At 38.7% G+C, this 23,180-nt stretch overlaps 1 protein-coding gene across 2 annotated transcripts; it reads right to left on the bottom strand.

Annotated features, from left to right (window-relative positions):
• Positions 1-2,630: 2,630 nt before the first annotated feature.
• Positions 2,631-22,164, bottom strand: LOC121654191 (gap junction delta-2 protein-like). 2 transcript variants are annotated; one of them, XM_042008208.1, is made up of 3 exons: positions 20,801-22,164; positions 19,062-19,118; positions 2,631-5,122 (listed from the first exon to the last, which is right to left on the bottom strand). In XM_042008208.1, the coding sequence occupies exons 1-3, from the start codon at positions 20,869-20,871 to the stop codon at positions 4,258-4,260; spliced, it is 993 nt and encodes a 330-aa protein (XP_041864142.1). In that variant the 5' UTR covers positions 20,872-22,164; the 3' UTR covers positions 2,631-4,257. The 2 variants fall into 2 exon arrangements, with proteins under 2 accessions (XP_041864142.1, XP_041864143.1); XM_042008209.1 differs by lacking the exon at positions 19,062-19,118.
• Positions 22,165-23,180: the final 1,016 nt, after the last annotated feature.

The raw sequence follows: 23,180 nt of genomic DNA, 5'->3' as shown, positions 1-23,180 counted from the left end.
ATTGATTTAGTTAAACTGTTAAATTAATTTTCCATATATTTTTGGATCTAATGATAATTTGAATTTGTCATCTACCACATTTGCACATCTGTGCAACTGTGTGTCTTTTCTGTACATCTTTACACCCTGCAGTCCTCGTCATCATTCCTGTGATCAGAGCTGTTAATAAGCTATTTGCATTTTTTAATGCATAGGCAGCTATGTTGAATTTAGTGGCCATGCTAAGAACACAAATGTGATTGTACAATATACGGGTGCTAAGTGACATCTCTCTCAAAAACAATAGTGCTTTTAAAATTAAATTATAAGTACGACACACTGTTCTAAATAAATCATAAAATCAATGTGAGCATTATAGCTTCTTAAAATTGCAGTTTCTGCTTAATTGTCCATTCTTTATGCCAAGTTATACACGTTTTATTTCAACTAAGGCTATCTTTAGCTGGTCATTATACTTACCTTTTATTCAGCTCACACTCATACTGCAGCTGCAGCACTGCAGCAGAAAGCAAAGCACAGCATGCGTCTAACTTTCACCACTTGAGTGTGTTCTAGTTTGATGTGGCAGTGTGGAGCGACGGCAGGAGATGTGGTGCAGTGCTGCTTCAGCCCTTCACTGCTGTAGTCTCTGTGCTGCTTAACATCATTACTGCCCTTCTGTCACCACAGCAACCAGCCTGGTCACATCCTCAGCAGTGCTTTTGTTTAGACATTAATGGACCGTGTGTGTGCGTGTTTGCATGTTGTAGGCTGTATCATGTACAACGGTGAGTCAATCACAGCTTTTCACATGTCAATAAGAACATTGTGTGGCCTTTAAGTGAATGAATAACCACAACCTTGATTACTTTACATCCTATCAGACAATCAATTTTATTAACACTCTTCTTCGCCCTTGTTTCTTTCTTTGGTCCCACTCTGCTTTCAGTATTTCCCAGTACATGGCACTGACTGAAGTTTTAATAACACTAAAAGGTTCACCGCCCCCACACCTCTCTCTTCTGTCCCTCAGTAACCTTGCTCATTACTGAAATTATCAGGTCCCATCTAATAACTCACCTGCCTACCATATGAGTCACAATGAGTCTGTAAAACGGGAGTGGGTGTGCAACATTTTCACTGTAAAAACAGAAGTCATGAACGTAAACTTAGTTTACTCAAGAGTCTCATATCTTGGAAAAGAACTGATAAAACATCTATAATTCATCAACAGAAGGCCAGAGAGTTTGCTGACGTATTTCTCAGACATGTATCATTTCTTGGTGCTGAATAATAAATATTAAAGCAGGTTTTAGTCTGTGAAGCTAAAAGCAAGACATTGTACTCATCACTCTGTGGTGGGCTTACAACATGAAAAGATACGGTATAAATCATGTTAGAGCTGTACTATGCTGTGTAGCTATGGGGGAAAGTAAATATATTTATTTTGTGATTGGACATCTAATGCAATAATTATTTAAAATTCTAAACTGCTAAAACATGTTAATGGTATTTATTAAATGACATCATGGATAAACTTAGAACAAAAATTAGGGAAACTTTTGTTTGGTAATTATTCTCCTCTTTAATAATGCCCGTCGGTGTTGTGTTATACAGTGTTGGAAAGCCTGATTAGTCACCTTTACATCTAACCTGTATAGCATTGTATTATTGTTCCTCTGTTGACTGAGCAACACAGCTTAACATATGGGTAGTGTTCCTAAAACAATGTTCCAAAATCCTCTGCCATTTTAATCACTCTTGTTTGAGATTTCAGTGTTGCCAGGTGGGTGCCAGTCAGAGATGTATAACTTTTGTATGACCTGATTGACACCTGGACATATCAAAATGAGATTTTGAACCCAGCATCGATCCCATATTTCCAGAATCTGGGACCCAACTCTGTCCTCCAGGATAACAATACTTTCTCCTCACAGAGACAGGATCTTTACAGAGTACCTCCAGAAATTGGGAGTGAAGAGCTCAACCCAACTGAACACTTATATTGGAGTAACTAACACAACCACACTGGTTGACCCTTAACAACTCTCCTTTAGGAACGGGATTGCATCCTACAACCAAAACGTGACGACGTGACAACCAGGACGGTACCAAGCTGCATATTGTGGCTGCATATGGATCTTCCACATGCTTCTGGGGTTCCTGACAATATAAAATTGCATTGAGTGTATAAATGGCCGATATTTATTGGTTTTGTACTAATTGTAAGAGTAGCACCATCCAATCCACTAAGCAACTTCAACAAGAGAAAATACCAAAATGCCTACATGTTGAGCTATGTTGCTCATTCCACAGATGAATAATCCTCAGAAGTTATATCTCGTTATGAAGGTAACTAATCAGTCTTTTCGGTATAATAATTCTTATATAATTCTTACTTTTTAGCTCTATAAATAATGAAAAGCTACAAACACATGAATGCAAGACAATGTTCAAATGGTCATATCATAATGAAATACCACATGGGAAAACCTTCAGGTCATTTCAGGCTTTTTTACTTTTTTCGTGCCTTAAGTACATTTTGCTGATGAATGTAATGTATTGTTGTACTTTCATCTACTCTGACCATTACCACATCTGTATAAAAGTAAAATGGCAACAATCCATCATAAAAAACAGCACAGCCAAAATCACTGCATAATCATTTATTTACATATTTTTTTCCACATACTATATATTATTGCTGCAATTGTGGCACCTTTCAGGTTATCACTTTCAGGATTCCCATAATAAGATTCTTTGTTCGTATCTCTTTATATTTTTCATCTTAACGCATGCTGAGTATAACATTTCACAGGAGCAGGATGCAAATAAATTAAACAATCTCTTTTTTAAGTTACATATCATAATCTATCCATTCTATTAGTGCTTCAGTAACATGCCTTTTTCAAAGTCCAAAGAGGGGGAAAACACTTTTTGGAACATATAGTCTCCATTAGGGGGTGAAGGCATAACAAAGAGCACATTAATGATACATATTGTTAAAGCTGGAAATCTATGATTAATCTTTGGGCCCTCCCAAGCCCCAGTTTTCCCCCACCCACATTAAGCCTATCTCTACGACCTAGGGAAAAGGCTAAATGTAATTACTACATTTCATCTATGTACAGGTAACTTTGAAAAATGGCACCAAATTGGCTTCTGAAAAAAAAAAGAAAAGCTTGAGGTTATATTTTAAAACATTTGTGACTCTACTACTTTACCTGTTTTACTGAAAAGATCTGCAAGTTATTCCATTCATTAGCTTTCGACTGCAATCATTTTATAAACCTAAGGTGGAGACACCGGCACACTTTTCCTGACTTTTCTCAGTGGCTCCTGAGAGTAAGCAGTAAGTCTTGCAGGTGCTAGAAGCAATACAGAGATCTGACACATTGATGAAAATAACATTAAACTCATCAACAATTATCAATTTAAGCAAAAGCTCCCAGACATCCCATGCCAGTCTGTTCTTTGACTGACTCCTAATGCCAAAAGATAAACAAAACCACACACAAAGAAAACATTTGGAGGACAGTGACATTTTTCTCAGGAAAGATCTGCAACACCAACAATAAATAATGTGTTCCAGTTTCCATTGGTCCTTTTAGTGCTATTAGTTTTGGAGTTTGTTTTAAAAAAGGTGCTTTTGTTTTCTCTACCAAGTGACTTTTCTCAATAATTGTGGACAATGAGTGGCAACGTTATCTTTCTTTCAGTAGCTCAGATTAGCTCATCATTCATTTGTCTGAATAAATCAGAGACAAGCTGTTTTTTTTTTCAAACTCACATGCGTATGCATGCACACGCTTAACCCTTTGCATATGGACATATACAATATATGAAAAATCTTTATCTGACATACATTAAAGGCAAATGATAAAAACCTTCATATAATTCAACTTCAGACTTTCTTTACAGGATTTAAATATTATTGAACCATTTGCTCAGTTTCATCTGTTAGATTGTTTGAAGGCACCTAGTGTCTCCTAGGCAGAGCAGGAATCTCATTTTATGAGTCTGAGGTGAGACAGCAACACAGTTTTCAGTTTGTAAAGAAGGTGTAAAGAAGTCTACTTGGTGATTTAATGTCCAGCTGTGGCAACACAAAGTCTGTGCACCTGAAAAAAGTTCAATGGCCAGTTTGTTGATTGTTCGTTATTTGTTTTTTGGGGTTGTTTTTTATTATTAGTATTTTTTGCTCTACTGAGCACGCCAGGGAAAAGCTCTTCTCCAAAATTTCAATGGTCCTCGAGTTCCCAGGCAGAGAAGCCTCTGTCAGACATAAGCTGACTCACTAGACTGGGTTCTGCCCAGGTTTGGGGCCTGGGACAGGTGTGACACATCCTTCTTGCGCACTTCACAGATGGACTTCCTTCGGGCTTGCACACCTCGAATGGCCGTTTTTATTTTCCTCCATCCAATGTGATTGAGCTCTGCCAGGTTGAGCAGCACGCATATGCCACTCACTGCAAACATAAAGACCAGAAAGACGGTTTTTTCTGTTGGACGAGAGACATAACACTCCACCTCCTTCACACATGGGTAGCGGTCACACTCAAACATCCCTGGCACATTGAAGCCATATAGGAAGTACTGCCCGGCCAGAAAGCCAATCTCCAGTGCATTGCGAAACACAACCTGGATGACGTAGAAACGGGAGATGCCTTCTTGCCTTCGTACTTTTGCACTTTTGTGTGTTTGAGGTAGCCCCCGAGGTCCATTGGGGATCTCCTTGACTTCCAAGCAGTCATGATCTTCCTTACTGCTTTCAGGATGCACCAGGATGCCATTAATGTTGCGAGCATGGAGCTTGCGGGCGTGATGGTCATGATGGCGGCCATGGTGACCGTGACCGTGGTGATCCATGTAAGGATGCAAGAGAGAATAGCTTCGATCACGGGCTTTAGCAGACTGGTGAACAGAATATGTGATGAAGCACAGGCTCGGCGTGCACACCAAGATGATCTGGAACACCCAGTAGCGGATGTGCGAGATCGGGAATGCCTTGTCATAACAGGCCTGGTTGCAGCCGGGCTGCATGGTGTTACAGATGAACATGATTTGTTCATCTTCATACACCTTCTCGCCCACTATTCCAACAATTAGAATACGGAAAATCACCACCACTGTCAGCAGGATCCTGCAGAGAGACAAACGGAGAAGGAACGGGCAGAAGAGGGAACAAAGAAAGAGAGAAAAAGAGCATCAGTTAATAAGGAGCAATGCTCAAAGGTACAGGGAGCATGTGGGTGTTCCTTTGACTTTTAAATTGCTTGCAAGTCCTGTTTCAGTCTAATCTCACAAGTGACTGGGTAATTTTGCTTTTCAATGTTTTTTCTCACATTTAAAGTACAAAATTTTGATTGTAGTCACTTTACTTTAAAATCATTTTAAATTAATGAAAGAAAATATTCTTCAGACGGAAAACCTTTATAAAGTTTTCTTTTTCCAGAACAATTTTAGGTCCAATTAACACTGCCCAGAGGTGCAGAGAATCCTGTATATATGCATTTGAGTGTGTGGCTACATGTGCATGCATGAATGTTGCATTTTCTTTTTTTTAATACCTAGTTGCTGCAGCAAACAATAAGACAGTGGAGAGTTGTGGTCTATAGCAAGTACACATTGTGTTACTAATCACAAGAGGCTACAAACATGAGGGTTTGTCAGGGGGTGACAGGGATTCCACACTCAGCATCACTTCAAGACTGAAATGGAGCAAGACTAAACATTAATGTATGTAATAGCACAAACATGGTGACAGCCACCCACTGAGCATATTTAATTGAAAAAGACATCGAAAGACTCCTGTGGTTTACAGATGTCAAAGGTGGTTAGAATCTGACTAAATTTGGCTGAAAAGGCGAAGCTTAGCAGACATTTATAGATTTAGTGGGATATGTTTTTAAAAATGATTTAGCAAAGACTGGCAATGTAAGTCAAACTAAAAGTCCCTCACCATATGAACACACATAATAGCACCACCACATTCTCAGCCCACTGATTTCAGGAGATGTGGAGTAAAGTTCATAAAAATTGCTTAAAAATAAAAAAAATATTTTCTACAAAATCTATATTTTGTAGAAAACTTACAAGCATCATAGAACAGAACAAAGTGGTTGCATGGTTTTACATGTAGTTAGAGTTGCATTTTTGGTGAGTAAAAAGTCATTGTTGATGTTTACTGGGATTTGAGCATGATTTTACCTCTTACATTTTGCATCTTAAATACCTATATAAATAAATTAACTTGAGATTTCCAGCTAAAATTAGACCGCCTCACGCCTGAATGAGGGTAACAACTAGACACAACAGGAAGCAGTGATTTCACATAGACACTGAGTTTGTTTGTTTTTTCTTCTTTTTTTTAATCATAATAATTTCATAATCTTCTAGTTTAAATGCAAATGTTTTTGCAAGTCTCAATTTCTTGTGCAAATGAGCTATGATTTGTTTCTTTTCTGCCATATCGGCGCAGCTGAGGCGCAGCTTGCAAACACAAGAGCAAAACTACAACAAGATTTCAGTTACAACATAACAAAACAGAAAACAAAATGTGAAGTCACGCGTGTGGAAATATTGCAATTTAACAAAAATAATGTGCTTTTTCTTCTTCATTTGCTCTTTCTGAAATACTGTGTTAAAATGTTGCATAGAAAGAGAGAGGCACTGGGTAAGGGTGCAACAACTTTCATGGTTTGATTTATTCAAACACTTCTAATATGGAAAAAATAACTGAGCTTCCCACATCAAAGGAAAGCAGTCTGCTCTCCCATGGGTCATTGCATAAAACGTCGTTATGATCAGCTTTTTTCTGAACCTTACAGGTAGTATATTCTAAAAACTGCTAGGACCGCCCATTGATCACAATTAAAGCATTGCTGCAGTTAGAGAAAGCAGTGTCCAGGCACCAGCAGAGCTACAGAGCAGTGCAGCTGCTTTTCAAAGCCTCTGAGAGACTGATGTGCTGTACTGTTATATTCTGGTGTCGATCCAGCATGGGCACTGCGGAGGAGGACTGGGGCTTTAAGGCTGCACTGTCAGCTCTTTCTAATGAGTGAGGAAAGCCTGCGCATTGTGGGGCTCCCCGATATTTATACCACAATGCAGAGGATATGCATGCTCCCTCTGTGGATTTAATTACTTCAAAGAAACACTTCTTTCTAAGCACAAGAGGGCCACTCAGGAAAATTTAATTGATAGAGACAGATGGGAGAAGGTACCTGGTGGGTAAGGACACCTGGGTTTAAAAGTAGCTATGGTAAGGCCACAGTATTAAGGTGGTGTGAAGAGACAGATATCCTTTGCATTTTATACAAATGCCTTACTTGTTGTTTTCATTTGTTATTATTTGTAAATTAAATAAACTGCTAAGTGTATACTTTAATCATTGCTCAAAAAAATTCCATATCTGTCTTCAGTGGTCAGTTACCAGCCTGCATATTAGTGACAGAAAAGGAAAGATCTAGAAATAACCACATGGTTGTAGAAAATGAGTGTAGAGACCCTTGAAGGGGGAAAAAGAACTGTCAAAACTGTTTCCCTGTGGAGTGAAAAAATGAATGTCTATAAACGAGGGGATCAAGGAGACAGCTTGTTAAAGCAGAGTGGAAGGTAGAAGCGGAGGAACATGTGTTCACATAAACGGAACTTAAAATAGAGCAGCGCGCTGCATTAGGACTGTTACTTCTCCACCTGTGTGTGCTTTTTGTGAAGAAAAAGATAGACATGAAGACAAAGATAAAGAGTCATCCATGTGTATGCAAAATGGCAAACATGTCCAAATGCCTGTACTAAGAGCAGTTGCAAATGTATGCGCTACACTGACTCAGTGAGTTTGAAAACACAACATAATGCAACTTCTCTGACACATTTGGACTCCCAAATGGTTCATGTATATTACATGAAAATATTATACTCTTTGCACTGAGTCCGATTAGTATCTGGTGGTTTGACAGCAGTGAGTTTGACCGCAGGGTTAAAATTGATGGTTCTCTGCACCACAAGGATTCCTTTGACGCATACAGCACACTGAGGTGGAAGCATATGGTTGGCTCTGCTCATTTAAATGCAAATAGTTGGTCAAATCTGTAGTGCTGAATGTTGATTTCAAACTGTGTTACAAGTTGGAGGGAAGCTTACCGCTTCTATTCACTCTGTACTTCTAATCAAAGTCTGTCATTTCTCTGCCCAGTGAGTTACTGCATAGTAACAAGGCTCACTAAATGTCACGAAGCCTGCCTGTTAGACATGTTTCTATAGAGACAAAGGAAAGGATGTTTGTGGTAAAAACACTGCATTACTTATTTAAGTTTCTCTGAAATTATCTTACAGCAAGTTTTTTGTAACAGATGGTTTGCATTTTACCGTTAATGGATATTGTATGGATTGTCTGCAACATAAAAATTCAATAACTCTTCTACTGCTTTGCAATTAACTGAAAACAGGAAAACATTTTGTGGATCATCATCATCATAACCTGTGAGGCCTTATATCCCCGACTCCCCTACTAATGCACACAATATACCAGACTGAACTTATACCTGACTGTACTTTTCCAAGCGTGAAAAGGAATAAACAAGTTTACACTTTTTGCACAATTTTATTTTATTTTATTTTAATTTTTGGGTCCATTTACAAAATCATTACTCCTTATTCATCATTCTCCTCTTTATTATTCTGGTTAAACCAAACTTTTTATGAAATTCATAAACAAAACCTAAAAGTATTAATGAAATTCACAAACTGAATCTGATTTAACTTCTTTTAACCTTCTATGGAAGCGAATAAATGAGCAGAAATCTTTTAAATAAAAAATATTATAATCGAAATACCTCAGGATTCTGTAAAAAAAAAAAAAAATTAAGTAGGTTTACTATTTTCATATTTAATTTAAATAAAAATGTAAGATATAAATCTATCAAAGTGTCTGTATATAAATGTATTGTACCTTATTTTGAGTCCAACATTAGCTCATTCATCCGTATTTTATTGATTTTTTTTCTTTTTGAAATGAAAAAAAAATGTGTATTTACTTTGGAAAAAGCAAACTCCAGAAGCTTACCCGCAGGCCACAAGTGTATTTAGATAGAAGGCGGTTGGACTGACTTGTGTTTCTTCCCTAAATAAGATCTAAATGGGTTTACACTATTCACAGAGAAAACACTGGAACATGCTGATCCATATCTTTGTTTAAGCTGAAAGAAATGGTTTATCTGGGAATAAAGCATTTTTCTTATTTAATTTAAGTTAAAGATAGCATGCACTTTTACAGTAAGTGACTACAAGAATTATTGGAGTATTTTTGGACAAGTATTTTGCATATTTGCACCACAGTACCTGCTAAGATAGTCAGCTGTTTTGCTGTGGGGGACTCCTAAAATGAAGTAAATTCTAAAACAGACTCAGTTTGCTTAAATCAACCACATATTTGTCGTTTTGTGATATATGTCTTTCTTAAACCACATTATGTGGCAGGTGCAAGGCAGCTCATTGTTGATGGCAATAAGAAAAGTAGCTAAAGCCAAAATTTGCATTACAAAATACTCCACAAACACTATGAAAGCTGGATTCACCAGAGCAAGAAGAGGCACATGTGACCTTTGTCTTCGTTAAATGAATTTAAGGAATGTTTAAATAATTTTGGCAAAGGATAAAACTTCTGAGTCATTTTGCAATGCGACACATTTTGTGAATGCAGCTTGCTCACTGCAGTTTTTTCACCTCAATAGTTGGTTCTCTCAGATGTACTTGTGGACTTTCATTAGTGCTGTATTGTGGATAGTTGGTCATTCAGTCTGCATTGTAGCAATTTTTGTCATTAAAAAAATCCCAAGACATTGCATATATCGAGCTCTGTGTGTGTTTGTGTGTCTGAGTATGTGTGTACACAACTGCTGGATAACAGTATAATCAGCATGAGGCAGATTGCTGCATTAGCAGAAAGCAGTGCACTGAGGTTATCTGCAAACATCAGTGTTTTAAGTCCTGCAGAATAACAAGCCAATACTGTAAGTTAGAGCAGATCAGGGCAGCTCAGCCCAGAGGCCTGAATCTGCAGAATATTCAATAATCATCATTAATGATGAAAAGGGATAGCTTCAAACTTTAAGTATTTCAAAACCAAGGATGAGAATTTGAAAATAAATTGTCTTGCTTAGTCAAAAACATACATGTTTTACCATTATTGCTCCTTAAAAAAAAGTTTCTTAAATGGCTGGAAAATGATCTCCCACATCCCTCATCACATCTCTCTCTCTCATCACCTCATTTAACCGCATGCATCCCAGAAGACTTCCTTCAAGTTAAGACTAATGATTGCAATTTTACAGACCTCCTAAAGCACTTACGCTGTTTAAGAGATTTAATAGGATTTGACAGAAAATTGATGTGTCGGTGTCCCTAGATTGTTTTCACATGTAAACCTTCTTTTCCGATTTTCATCTCTTTGTTTTGCATCAATGACGGCTGGCATTTTTAGAAATAGCAAAGACCGACAGCAGCTCATGGACATGCCAAAGTAAAGATAACAACATGGAACTTCATTGCATGGGTAATCCTTCAAACTACTCTCCAGGCAACTGATTGACCTGTGTGCATAGCCTGATCTAATGGTAGCTGCTTTTCAGCTGGTGTGTTGGCTGGACATGCACGCTTTGTCTCTCCCAGAGGCTTTCACACACAAACATGCACACACACATATAAGTTTATTCATACAACAGCTGCTGCTGCCACCCTCCAGGGGGAACGGTGGCCCTGAACGCTTAAGCAAATGCATCAGAAAATACACTCACTTGCTTTCACACAGGGATCATGAGTAAATAAATATATTTTTTCTTAACTGTCTATGCGTAATGACCAAATTAAGGTTTATTTCTGCACATGTACAGGCACTTAAAAAAGACCTCCAGAGGACTGAATAAGCAGCCGTTATCTGTGAGGAGAAACCGAGGGTTAAAATATTCCTCCCGCCCATACGCTCTCAATAATAAGCTCTACTGATTACTGATGGCAGCTCATGATGAATAAAGACCTTACCAGGCCTTGAAATTAGGCCGCTTTATTATCAGAGTGCAGACATTTTCTTTTTTCCCTCCACTTATCCCTGCTCTTCGCTCAACTTGGTTTAGTAGTTTAAAGCTTTGCCCACATATCAGACAGGCGTGCATGTCTGCAGGGCCACTAAGAGTAGGTGTGAGAAACACTTTAATATGAGCTAAATTTGCATGCCTTTGCTCCAAAGGTTCAGCTACCTCTGATTTGTTAAAATCTATCTAAAAGATTCTGATTTGGGGGGGAAATCAGGTGAAATTCACAAGGGGCTAAAATTGCTCCATCACAAAGTCAGCACATGTGGAGCTGAAATTATGTCACTCCTTCATTCAGCATCTCTGAGGAAAAGAGCCTCTAGTTGTTTTTCAGGAAAAAAGGAGGAAATAGAGAAACTTAATTGATTAAATTCAACAGATATCTGCGGCAATTGTATCTTCAGGCTGACAATCAACTAAAATCAACAACCTTTATGCTTAAATGATAAAAACAAGAAACACCAGGTAAAGAATGGATTGCACTTAAGGTTTTTTTTTCTTTATAACAACTTTTGTATTTAAATCACTCAAAGACGGTGTAGACCATGATTGAATAAAATCCCCACACAACTTTTCACAACATCTCACTGCACAGCCTGACCATCCATGATGAGATTGCAAAGCATACTAGATGCTGTTTGCTACAACTCATTTGTCTTTATGTCATCTAAAATTACCCTTTCATCTAAATCCCTCCGTTTCATTTCAGTCCAGGCTAAGAGAGGCAAACATTATGCATAAATATATCTAAGATAACTTTGAAAGTTAAAAAACTTAAAATGAATCACATCAGCATTTCTCTTTGGATCCATTCCAGCACATTTTGCTGATTGCATCAAAATATGATTCCAGAATATTCCATAAATTGCATACTGAGCACTTAGAATTTGGAGTAATGATAGGGGATAGGACAACTCCATCTCATCAGAACATGCAGATAAATATGTTTGTATATAATTCAGAAATATAGCAGTGTCACAATGAAGGTGCAGAACTTAAGAGATGAGATGCATAGTTGTAAAAGAAATAAAATGTAAAGGTTGTACTGCATACTGATCTTTACCGAAGCCGAGGCTGCTAATGGCTATTATTATTTTTTTAATCATTATCCAAAGATAACATATTTAATTTTCTTATTATATCGAGATAACAAGAACCGTTTTCTCTTGGTAATGGGCCAAGTTTGTTTTCTTAAGGTAACAAGATGATGATTCAGGTGGGCTCAAAAGTAAGTGTGTGACACCTGATTTCATCGATCAAAACAGACCCCATGACAGCTGATGGGAGGGGCTACAGTCATGGTGTAGGTGTGTAATTATGTGAATGAGTGACTGGTAAAACTTAACAGACACGTCACACGTCAGATTTGACAGAAGTAAAATTGGACGTATCGATCAGTGATGGATGTTGCTCGATCTGACGTCAGCTTGTGTAAGTTGCTGTATGAATATTGTTATTTGTTAAGTTTTTTAGGTCTTTTAAGGATAAGAACATGAGACATTCTGTCATGATGGCCTCTGACTCGGCTGGCTTGGCATTGCCCCATTTTTCCAGCTTGCACAGAAGAAAGCCAAAGATGGGGGCTTCAAATATATAAATCTGACCTGACATGAACAATTAAATGTTCATGATTGATTTTGTTGTGAATGCGGTTTGCACAAAATCATTTTTAAAATTATCTGAATAACTGGAGGGATCTCTGTGTGCAAGGGACACTGTAAAATATCTCTATTGGATGTCTGATCTTCAGGTCCTTGGGCAGCACTGAAATAAAAATAGGCATGATTCTGTCATATAAATGACTGCATGGACTCAGCAGCACTTCCACAAAGTATAAACATCTACAAATGCAGGTTAAAGCTCTGTTGTGCAAAGAAGAAACCATATTTTGACATGGACCTCAAATATTGCCATCTCTGCAAAAGCTGCTTTTAAAATGACTATTGCAAAGCAGAAACTCTTTTATGAACTCATGTCTGCTATGTCCTCTGTAATAAAGAAGAAAAGGAACATCTGGCTTTTCATCAGAACATTACTATTGATGGAACAGGGAACTTGCACGTGTGGAAAGGCACTCCACAATATTTTTTTTGCAGGGAAAGTCTGGCATCTGTCAACAAGACAATGCTAAATCACAACTGCCACAACAGCATTGGTGCATAGAGTTCAGGTGTTGGACTGACCTGCATGCAGTTTAATTTTTCAGCAACTGAATTCAACTTCTGTGTATCATGAAACACACAAGATAGGATGGAAAATCCAGGACTGCTGAACACTGAATTCCTATTAAGAACTATTTTCAGACAAAATAAATAAATAAATAAAAATAATAAGATGTCTTCCTTTCACAAAGCAACCAGTCTTCTTGGTTTCCAGACATTTATGGACTGTTGTTGAAGAAAGAGGGTATCTAAAATTTAGCAAATTATCTTATTTTTATTTTATTTACATTTTACATAGTGTTCCAAGATTTTTGGAATTATGGTTGTAGTAAAAGGACATACTGGTCCTGGTATATTACCCAGTCTAATAATCTAATTGTGTCTATGTTCCTGAACACTTTTCCTTGCACTCATTGGAAAACATATGTTTAGGAAAGATTTGGGAGAGATTTAACTGGGATATAGGACAAACTTACCCCCATGTAATTAGAATCTGAATGTACTTGACTAAAATAACCACTCTGGGTCAAACTACAATGTCCAGATGATGCCTCACCTCATTTTTTTATCATTTATTTCATTTACAGTATTTTGGGCTGAAGAAATGATCTAAATTTAAATATAACTCTTCAATACCAACGGGTACTAAAGATTCAAGCCTGACACAACACATACATTTAAAAACAACAACGTAATTCATTTTAAAACAATGTTGATGAACACAAGAGCATAATCATTTATTTTCTATAAAAGCTGAAGGTTTATTCTCTCAGATGTTTTTGTTCCATCTTTCTATGGAGAAATTAAATATTTATTTGGTAAGAAAACAGCTTTTACTTTAGGTCTGAATGGATTAAAAGACAAACTCTTTTCAATCTATAGACTTTCCTTGAACCTGTGTGCTTTACTAGGATTAAGCCATTTATTATGAATAAGGGCATATTTTGTTAAGCGGTTTATCTGTCCCTATGTGGAAACCCACATTGCGTGTGTGTCAGGTGTGAATCTGTGTTTATGGATACAGGACTGCGTCAGTGTGAGTCAGGACTGTGCAACATTTGTGCAACTGGGACAAAATTTCTTGCTTGTCACATATTCTGTGTTTCCGAGCCAATTTGTCTCCGTTCTCAAAAGAGTTTGAAAGAATATATCATTTCACAGATAATATGATTTTAGTGAGCTATAGGTTTAAAAGTTGATCTCCAATAATACAGCTCAGTCAAATAAATAAAACATAGAAACAAAACTACCTCAATAATGTGGTTTAGTCTACTTTGGAATTGGCAAGATAAGTGGGTGTCATGTTGTGCATATGGGAGTTGAATTGCATTTGCATACTGTACAAACTCTCACAGGTGGAAAATATTAACAAATTAAGTCCTGATCTAATTATTAAATTTCAACACAAGATGCTACAAGAGTATAGAACATCTATTGTACTCATAGGCAAACATTAAAAAGCCTGTACACACACACATCACTGATTGGTTTCTAAAATGAATAATAGCCTGTAATGAATAAAAGCTGAGCTCAGCTTTTCCTGAAAAATCGCCTCGTCAAACAGAATAATCAATAGCGTTCAACATCAGTTATTGCTGCACAAATAAACTAATGACAACCGTGGATGTGCAGAGAAACGCTTTCATTTGAAACACAGTCCCACTCCTCACTGCCCAGATGATGGATTACAAACCAGTTGCTTAGATATGGGTGCCATTGCTTTGCTTTGTAACACAATCTTCTTCATTTAGAGGACAATGAATGAAATACAAATATTCTGCTTTACTTGTAGACAGGATGATGCCCTCAATTTTAGCAAAGCATTTATATAAGATTATTTTGGGAGAACTAGGGTGCCCTTCTTAATATAGGGTACCTCCATCTTGTGGATATCCTGACCTATTTAACGAAAAGTGTAGAGAACAAGTTTGTGAAACCCATAAGAGTGAAAAGCTGCAGTTAAGAGGCAGACGTCATCCAAGCTGTCTTGCTTTTAGAGCTAACAAACAACAATATAAAAATGTTTGTGCTCATCCAACCTTACACAACTATCCTTTAAAACACAGATGTGTTTTTTTAAGCCTAAAAGCAACAAGGTATTTCACGCACCACTTTGTCTAGTGTATTAAAAGGCAGGTCAGTTCTACATACATTTTTAATGAATGACTTGTGTTGCAACTTGAAACAAGCAACATACAACAGCTATGTAGATTTTATGATTTATAATGCTCAAGTGGAAAGGGATAGATAATGAATAATAGATAGTCTGACCTTTACACCAGCAAAACTATTAAGTATATTATGGATATAGAAATTTGAAAACAAAATAACCATATTTAACTTTGTTAAAGTAATTCTTTACAGCTACGCTTCTAAAGATTTGCAAATGCCCTATAATTTCACGGGAATATAATTGTCAGATTAATTTGACATTTAAAAAAGGTAATGGTCTGGTGTATATTTAGCAAGCCTCATCAATTTTGGGGACATGTAATGATTTTATGTGCAGTGTGCAGCCTGTTTCCTCAGCGGCAGGGTCGGTCAGCAGCTCTGACACAGATTCTCAGCAGCAAACCTCTGCAGAGAGAAAACTTTTCCTCTTTCCTCTGTCTCCTTCTTCCCCTCTCTGTGCCTTTCCATCTCTGCCTCAAGTAACCTTTATCATTTTTATCTTTCCTCAGAACACTCTAGCTCTCTGTTATCTCTGCTTCATTTTTTTTCTGTTCCCTTTATTTGCCTTGTGCACTGCAGTTGCAGTCTGGTGGAAGATGCATCAACATGCGTCCTTCCGTCTTTCCTTCCTACCTGCAAGATTTTCAGACCCCAAAGCTTTAATATGTGAATATTTTTGTTTTCATTTCCTTTTAGATATTGTATTAATTGTGATCTGTAATAACAAGTATTAAAAAATTTAATAACCTAACACAGTATTTAATGCTAACACCACACAAGAAAGGATATTGAACAAAGACAAATGGCTATAGATGCAAGACAAATGCATCACTAACTGGCCACCCTTGTGGAGTTCTCTCACTGGAATATACATTTTATTAGAATTACTGTATATAGTAAAAATATTAAAATGGTGATATTGGTGATAATAATGTTACTTTTTTTTTTTATCAAAAGTATGTGTACAAGATGAGCTTTGCAAGCAAAGATTGTTCAAAATCTCCTTTGCATTTGGAATCTAATGCAATAGAGATGAATAATTTTGCTAGCAACTGTATATTTTAACACCAGGTTTATCAGCAAAACATGTTTCATGCTAGTTGAACACCAGTTGATAGTTCTATGAAATACAATAACAAATTTACAGTTAAAAGTGCAATCATACTCTATAAATGAATTATCACTAGTAAAAACACACAAAACAGAAAAAAAGAAAATATGAGACATTTACGACAAAAATAAACATTATCAAGGCTGCTTATGTGGTACCATGAGCACATCAAAGTGAAAAAATTAACAAAATTTGGCCACAATAGCACTTAAATTGTGTACGGTGACCTTGGGTGTTTGAAAGGCGCCAAGAAATAAAATGCATTATTATTATTATTAAATAGCACAGCTAAATCAAATAAGCTTGATCTCCTATGGGCTTATATTTCTGTGAAACAGACTATATTTACATTTTGAAGTCTTAAATCTGTTGTGACATTTTATCAGCTACCTCTGCCCAAAAAAGCAAAGACTTAATTTGGTTTACAGACTTTTGAACAGGTTGTGGTGTCATCATTGTACCTGTAAATGTGGGCCACAGCTATTAATGAGGTTAATCCAGCCTTGATAATGATTTCTTTCAATGTAAAGTCATGATTATAGTCATCTGTTTTACATGCATACACCATACATTGCCCAGTTAGAAGACAAGCCCATGGAAATCACAATACACAACATTATTCTCTGAATGAATTATCATATGCAAGGCACCCGTGGTTAGTCATAGGCACAGAAGCAACTCTCAATTGTCTGTCTCTTTCAAAGACCATAATTAAGCTAACCTATGCCGCTGTGTGGAGATGGTCTATTTCTATTTTTAAAAGTGTTCTAACATCCTAAGTTAATTACCTATCCTATGCCTGGGCATAGGTTAGCTTAAAACCTACAATTAAGAAACAGCTTAATTGTAGCTGAATAAGACAACACTGGCATCTGACAGAAGGACTAGATCCTGGTGTCACTCAAAAAAGATGACTGACATGCAACCATGTTCCAAAGTTTGATGCGGGGGAGACTTTTCAGCCATGGGGAGACATCACTGTTCTGTACTTTGGAACTGCATCCTTTGTGTTGCAAGGGTACACATGCAGATTTGTTAAAAGTAACGACACATACAGGCTGAACGTCTTAGTTGTGATGCTATCGAGCAGTGGCTGCATGCTCCGGCCACACTGTGAAGTGGCGGACTTCACGATGCACCACAGTGCAACACTACATCACAGTTGGTTGTGTTCACAAGTGCAATGGACCACATCTGACTACTCCCAACTGCACCGTTGGGCGTAGCTAGGTGTGCAACAGACTCGAACCTTTCAACCCATAGAGGTCAGTGCAACAATTTGGACTTAGTATAATTTAGTGGAGTTGCTCATGAATTATCTAGGAGGCACCTTCACAGCACAAAAGTGTGCCAGTGGTGAACAATTCTCCAACTTGCTGGTACATCCATAAGTGTCACTGATTTCCTGACCATGCAGACACATGCTTAGGATTTGGAATCAAGTAGTTATCTTTAGTAGTTTATGTATAATTGCTAAAATGGCTGATTTCTAACATCTAAAAATTCCTCTCTATAGGTAAAAAGCCTCAATTCAGACCATCACTTCATCATATACTGCTTAATTAAACTCTATCTATACAAAAAAACAGCTGAAGAATTGTCCAAGGCCTTTTTAAAGTCCTTTAAGCAAACTAACTAAAAGTGAAAAATTAGCTTGGAAAACATAAAAAATAAAAAATAAAAAAGATTCTATAACCCAAAAATACAAATACTGTACAAAGTGATTCCAAAGACAGTTTTCTTGGCTCATATACCCTAGGCAAACAGAAAAAATGGAGGAAACCCCACTGAAAAGCGTCTAATGTTACAGATACTATCCTATAGGGTCAACTAGTGAGCCTTGTAGGACAAACACAGTTTGAGGGAAGCCAAACACAAAGGGATCATTTACACCGCAACTCGCTGTTATCAGCACAGTAGCACATAGTTGTGGATGTTGTACAAGCTATGCCCTGCAGCAGTGTGTTGTTTTGTTTTTGTTTTTTTTTTTGTTTTTTTTTTTACTTGCTCGTATTATCACAACTATCAACATTTATGCAACTGAGGAAAGTTTGACAAAACAGCTAAATAATCTACCAGATAAAAAGACACTGGTGCAAAAAGGATTATTATAAATTGTTCCAGAAAAAAAAAACAATGCTTGTTGTAGTTTATATATTTTATATATTCAGGGAACCTTTTATAATGTTCAGACAGTGAAGTGCATGATCAACAAATTGCTCAAATTAAGCATTTAATAAGAAACCATTACATCCTCAGAGTATTCATTATGACTTTCAAAGAGGTAGCAGACAAATTGAGAGTTGCTTCTGTGCCTCTGAAAGACTGTAGGTGGCTTGAATCATCCAGAGATTAATTTTCAGCATTCTTTGTACCCTGTGCTTGCAGGGTTTTATTGATTCAACTGCCAGTACTAGATTTTAAAGCTGCATTAAGGAATTTTTGACCACTAGGGGGCGGAAAGACTCCAAAACATGTTCACAACAGTTAGCATCTAGCTTATGAAGTTGTTATAGCTGACATGTTAGCAAACAGTTGCCTACTCACATATCCAGCAGAAACAGAGCAACACGGACATCCCTTTGGTCTCCTTTTTCTGGCCACCTGTTGAATGTAATTCCAATATTCACTGGCGTTTAGCCCTTGTTTGCTCTTCCAGCAAATGAAACAAATACCTGTCTCATTTTGTTTCTCTAAATGTCCAACTTCCTTCACCAGTTCCTCCAGCTTGCTGCGACACCACGCTGGGCAGTTAGCATACAGTTAACTTGTTTTAGCTTCGGTGGCAGCAGAAGCTGCTCACATAAACGAACCACCATTGTTTTGGTTTTGTCACTCAGAGGACCAAAACAGCGAGTTGAAACTGGCTGAAAGCAGTGTAGAGCATCAAAGTGGGATGTTGATTCTCGATAGTGGCAACAATAATCCCATAGGTGGGAGGGAGTCATATAATTAAATTAAACAAAAATATTGCTTAATGCACCTTTAAATCAAGTCAATGTAAAGGTTTTCATTCCATCAGGGGACTAGACCAGGTGATTTCAATGGTTAATGCATGTTTAACCATAAAGGAAGAAATGAGTGAAATTACTTGGTTTAGTGTTTTGTTGGAAGGAAAATCTCCATCATGAATGGCTTCAGATCCCAAATCAGCATTTGAAAGGTATGATGTGAACACATCATCTCTGCTGCTCTGATGCAGTTACAGTGTCATTGATTATAGCTCTACGGATACTTTGCACAATATTATAAATGGTTACAGGAGCAAATATTCCCTCTTGCTTAACCCACTGTACCAGACACAAAAACTCAACAACCGCTGGATCAGAGAGATTAGATTATTCCATTTGAGTGGAACACTGTTTTCAAGGTTTTAATTTTATTTCTCCTGAAAAGCAATTTTTAAATGACAAATCTACACATCCAGGTTCTACAGGCCAAAGCATGTTGACAATTCACTTTTTCAAATGAGCATCCCAGCGTGACATTTGGATTGTGTTCAATGGGTGGAAAATTTCATTTTTGCATCTCATTAATCACACAGAGATGATGTGGAGCACATATTTCACACAGATTTTACAGTATGTCTCCATGGCATGTCTCCACTGCTGATCAATCTATGAGCTCATCTGTTCAACTCTCCACCACAAATCATTCTTGCAGTAGATATGACAGGTGATCCGACACACATCCACCACAATGCAAGTTGGTGTCTGCCAAAAAAAAGCAAACTCCATTAACTTTTTTTTCTTAATTTCTCTCAAAGTCAGAATCATTTACCTCCCCTCGCCATCCACCCTTTGATTATATCTTCCACACCTGCTTGCTCACCATCCTTTCATCTTCCGCACCTCTGCTCTCCACTCACTCCTACTCCCCTCTTCTCCTTCTGTCCTCTTGGTCTGTGGCCAAGCACAATCTATCAATAGCTAGGCTATTTGGATGTATCAACACAGGAAACCCTCTGCATTAACCATAATGCCTAGTAAAGCCTGCTATTGATTATGTGCAATTAGTTTATCCCTTAACTGGTGATGGGTGTGGAGGATAGGAGTGAGGAGAGCTAGGAGGAGGAAAGGACATGGGAGGCAGGGAAGACTGGTGGGGACTGTGGAACAGAGGAGAGCACTGGGACAAGCCTTGAGGAGGAGGGGTCCCTGTAGGGATGCCATTAACTGTGCCATAGAAAACATATACTGTACAGAAAAACACACACCTCAGAACAAAACCATACACACAATACAGGATAATAACACCTTCACACACCAAACTAATCAGGGTCTTACCTTCCAATCATGGTAGAGTGCTGCTGGACAGCTGCCTCCAGCAGCCTCTCTAAAATGGTCCATTCTCCCATGGTGAAGAAAAGGCGGCAGCGCAGTCAGGAGAAACGGGACTTCGGAAGCCAACCCTTCAATTTTCGGTGAACTCGTTCCTCTCTTTTGCAGGACCAGCCTGCACTGTTGTGGACCAGCAGGGGCACACCAACCCCCCCTGTCCCACACCAACTCCCTTTTGACCTCTACACGTTGACCTGGCTCCTCGTCAGTGCGTCTCAGTGAATGGGAGTAAGTGTCTTCTTCTTGGCCTGTCCCACTGTGCTTCCCTCTCTTGTGAAGGAGAGGTGCTGAACTGATTGCCTCCCCCTCCTCTTTCCCTCAGTCTCTCCCCCTCCCCAGTGCAGTGATGCTTGTCCTCCCCTTGCCGCACCACTCTGCTCTGCGCTACAGCATATGCTATAGCTCACTGTATGACAGCCATGATCGCCCTCTCTTTTCCACTTGTCTCTTTCTGTCCCTTCGCTGTTCTCCCTTCCTCTGTCTTCTTTCGTCCTCCACCCTACCCCCAGGGCACTCCTTGTACTTCAGCTGTACTCCCTGCCATCAGTGCTGCTCTGCACTCGTCCTTGCATTGTGTACTGCCTTTGCTGCACCCTTGCTGCTATAACCTAAACACACTCGCACACCACATAGCCTACAGCTGATCCTCCTTGGCTCACCTCAACGAGCAGCACTGTAAACACACACACACTTTCTCACAATGACAGCTCTGAATCCCACTCTCCCACTTCCTACTGAGGACTGCAGATACACACCAGCACACAAAGCTCCTGCCTGCTGAATGTCATTTCATGACTGGAGGAATGGTCGTTCCTGCAGCTCTGAGTGCTATACAGACCCATAAAAACCTGCATACACACACATACACTCAGACCCGTGCGCGCAAGCATGCTGCCACCCAGCCCCTCGTAATAAATCAGCTGCCTTGCAGCATCCAGTGAGGCTGAACCAAAGCAGTTCGCTGCAGACCTGCTATCCCGTGTCGTCCCTCGGGCTAATTTCAGCACAGCCCAATGCCCAGAGTCATGTCTGCTGCAGAGAGCAGGGATGAAAATCTGTCCTGTGAAACCTATTTCTGGGCTTCATCATCTCGCATCCCTTTATCTCCCTCCCTTCCTGCTCTCCTTCCACCTTCACTTACTTCCTCTTTGCCCTCTTTTACTCACGTTCGTGTGCAGATCTCAGTCCTTACAACTAAATCTGTCTCAGTGTTCGGTCCTCATCTCTGCTCTGTGCTCTCCTCTCTGTCTCTGAGCCTCTTTTTTGCTCACTGCTCGGTCTCTGTCACACTCCTTGTGCATGCAACACCCCCCTCCTCCTCTCATAGATCTGCTCCCTCTCATCCCTCTCCCTCCTTCTCTCCCTCCCTCCCTCCTTCCGTGTCTCCTCTGGTAAATGTGCTTGGATTGCTACCCTGATCACTGCTTCACTTATGCTTGCAAGAATGCTTCCCACCGTATTGCTGTGCCTGTGTCTGCCTGATGTTGCCCAGAAAAGATGGAGTTGAGATCTAACCCTGCCTCCTGCCCTGACTTCACTGCAATCATTTGTTCCAGTTGAGGAGCGCTCACTCTCTTCCTCTTTTTTCCTCAGTTTCTTTCACACATCATCAAGCCCATGCTTCCAGGAGGAGGATTACAGGAGAATTGTGGCTCCGCAAGACTGCATCCTCCATTAATCTCCTCCCTTTCTCCATGAGAACACACCTATTTTACCCTGACCCAACCTTCTTGCCCTTTCTGTTTCCTTCCCACATCCTATCTTTCTGTCCCTCACCCACCCTCCATTAAAGTCGCGATGTTCTCTCCTCTCAAGAGAAATGAACACTATATTGTACGTTGCTGTGACATTGAAAGCAGCATTCATCAGATTTATGTTAAGGTGGAGAGGAAATGTGATGGTCTCCCTCCATTACACCCACTGAAGCAAGCAGATGTATGGAATATAGTTAACTCACATTCACCAGACAAATACAGGCATATACCTTCATCTAAGAGCCAAGAAAACAGAGGATATACTCAAAAAAAGAACCACAGGGTTGTTTTCAAGATGTGAGTCACAGCAGGAGTTTCCTATCTTGAAGACATAGTCAGGTTTCCCAGAAATAAACGATTCAGTGGCGAGACATAAGACCAGTATGAGTGAAATTAGTCATGGCTTGGGGTGACAAGTTCAGTTCATTTCCACTGCACTTCCTTTTAGTTCCGCCTTTTTGATTTTGGATTACATGCTTTCCTAACTGACAGTTACTACGCTGCAGAGTCAATTGCATGCCCTTGAGATGTTCTCGAAAAATTTAAGACCACCTTAAAATAGGGCCAACAGC

This window comes from Melanotaenia boesemani, chromosome 15 (genome assembly GCF_017639745.1).
Source record: "Melanotaenia boesemani isolate fMelBoe1 chromosome 15, fMelBoe1.pri, whole genome shotgun sequence".
Lineage (NCBI taxonomy): Eukaryota > Metazoa > Chordata > Actinopteri > Atheriniformes > Melanotaeniidae > Melanotaenia > Melanotaenia boesemani.
This window is presented reverse-complemented; position numbering and strand designations above follow the sequence as displayed.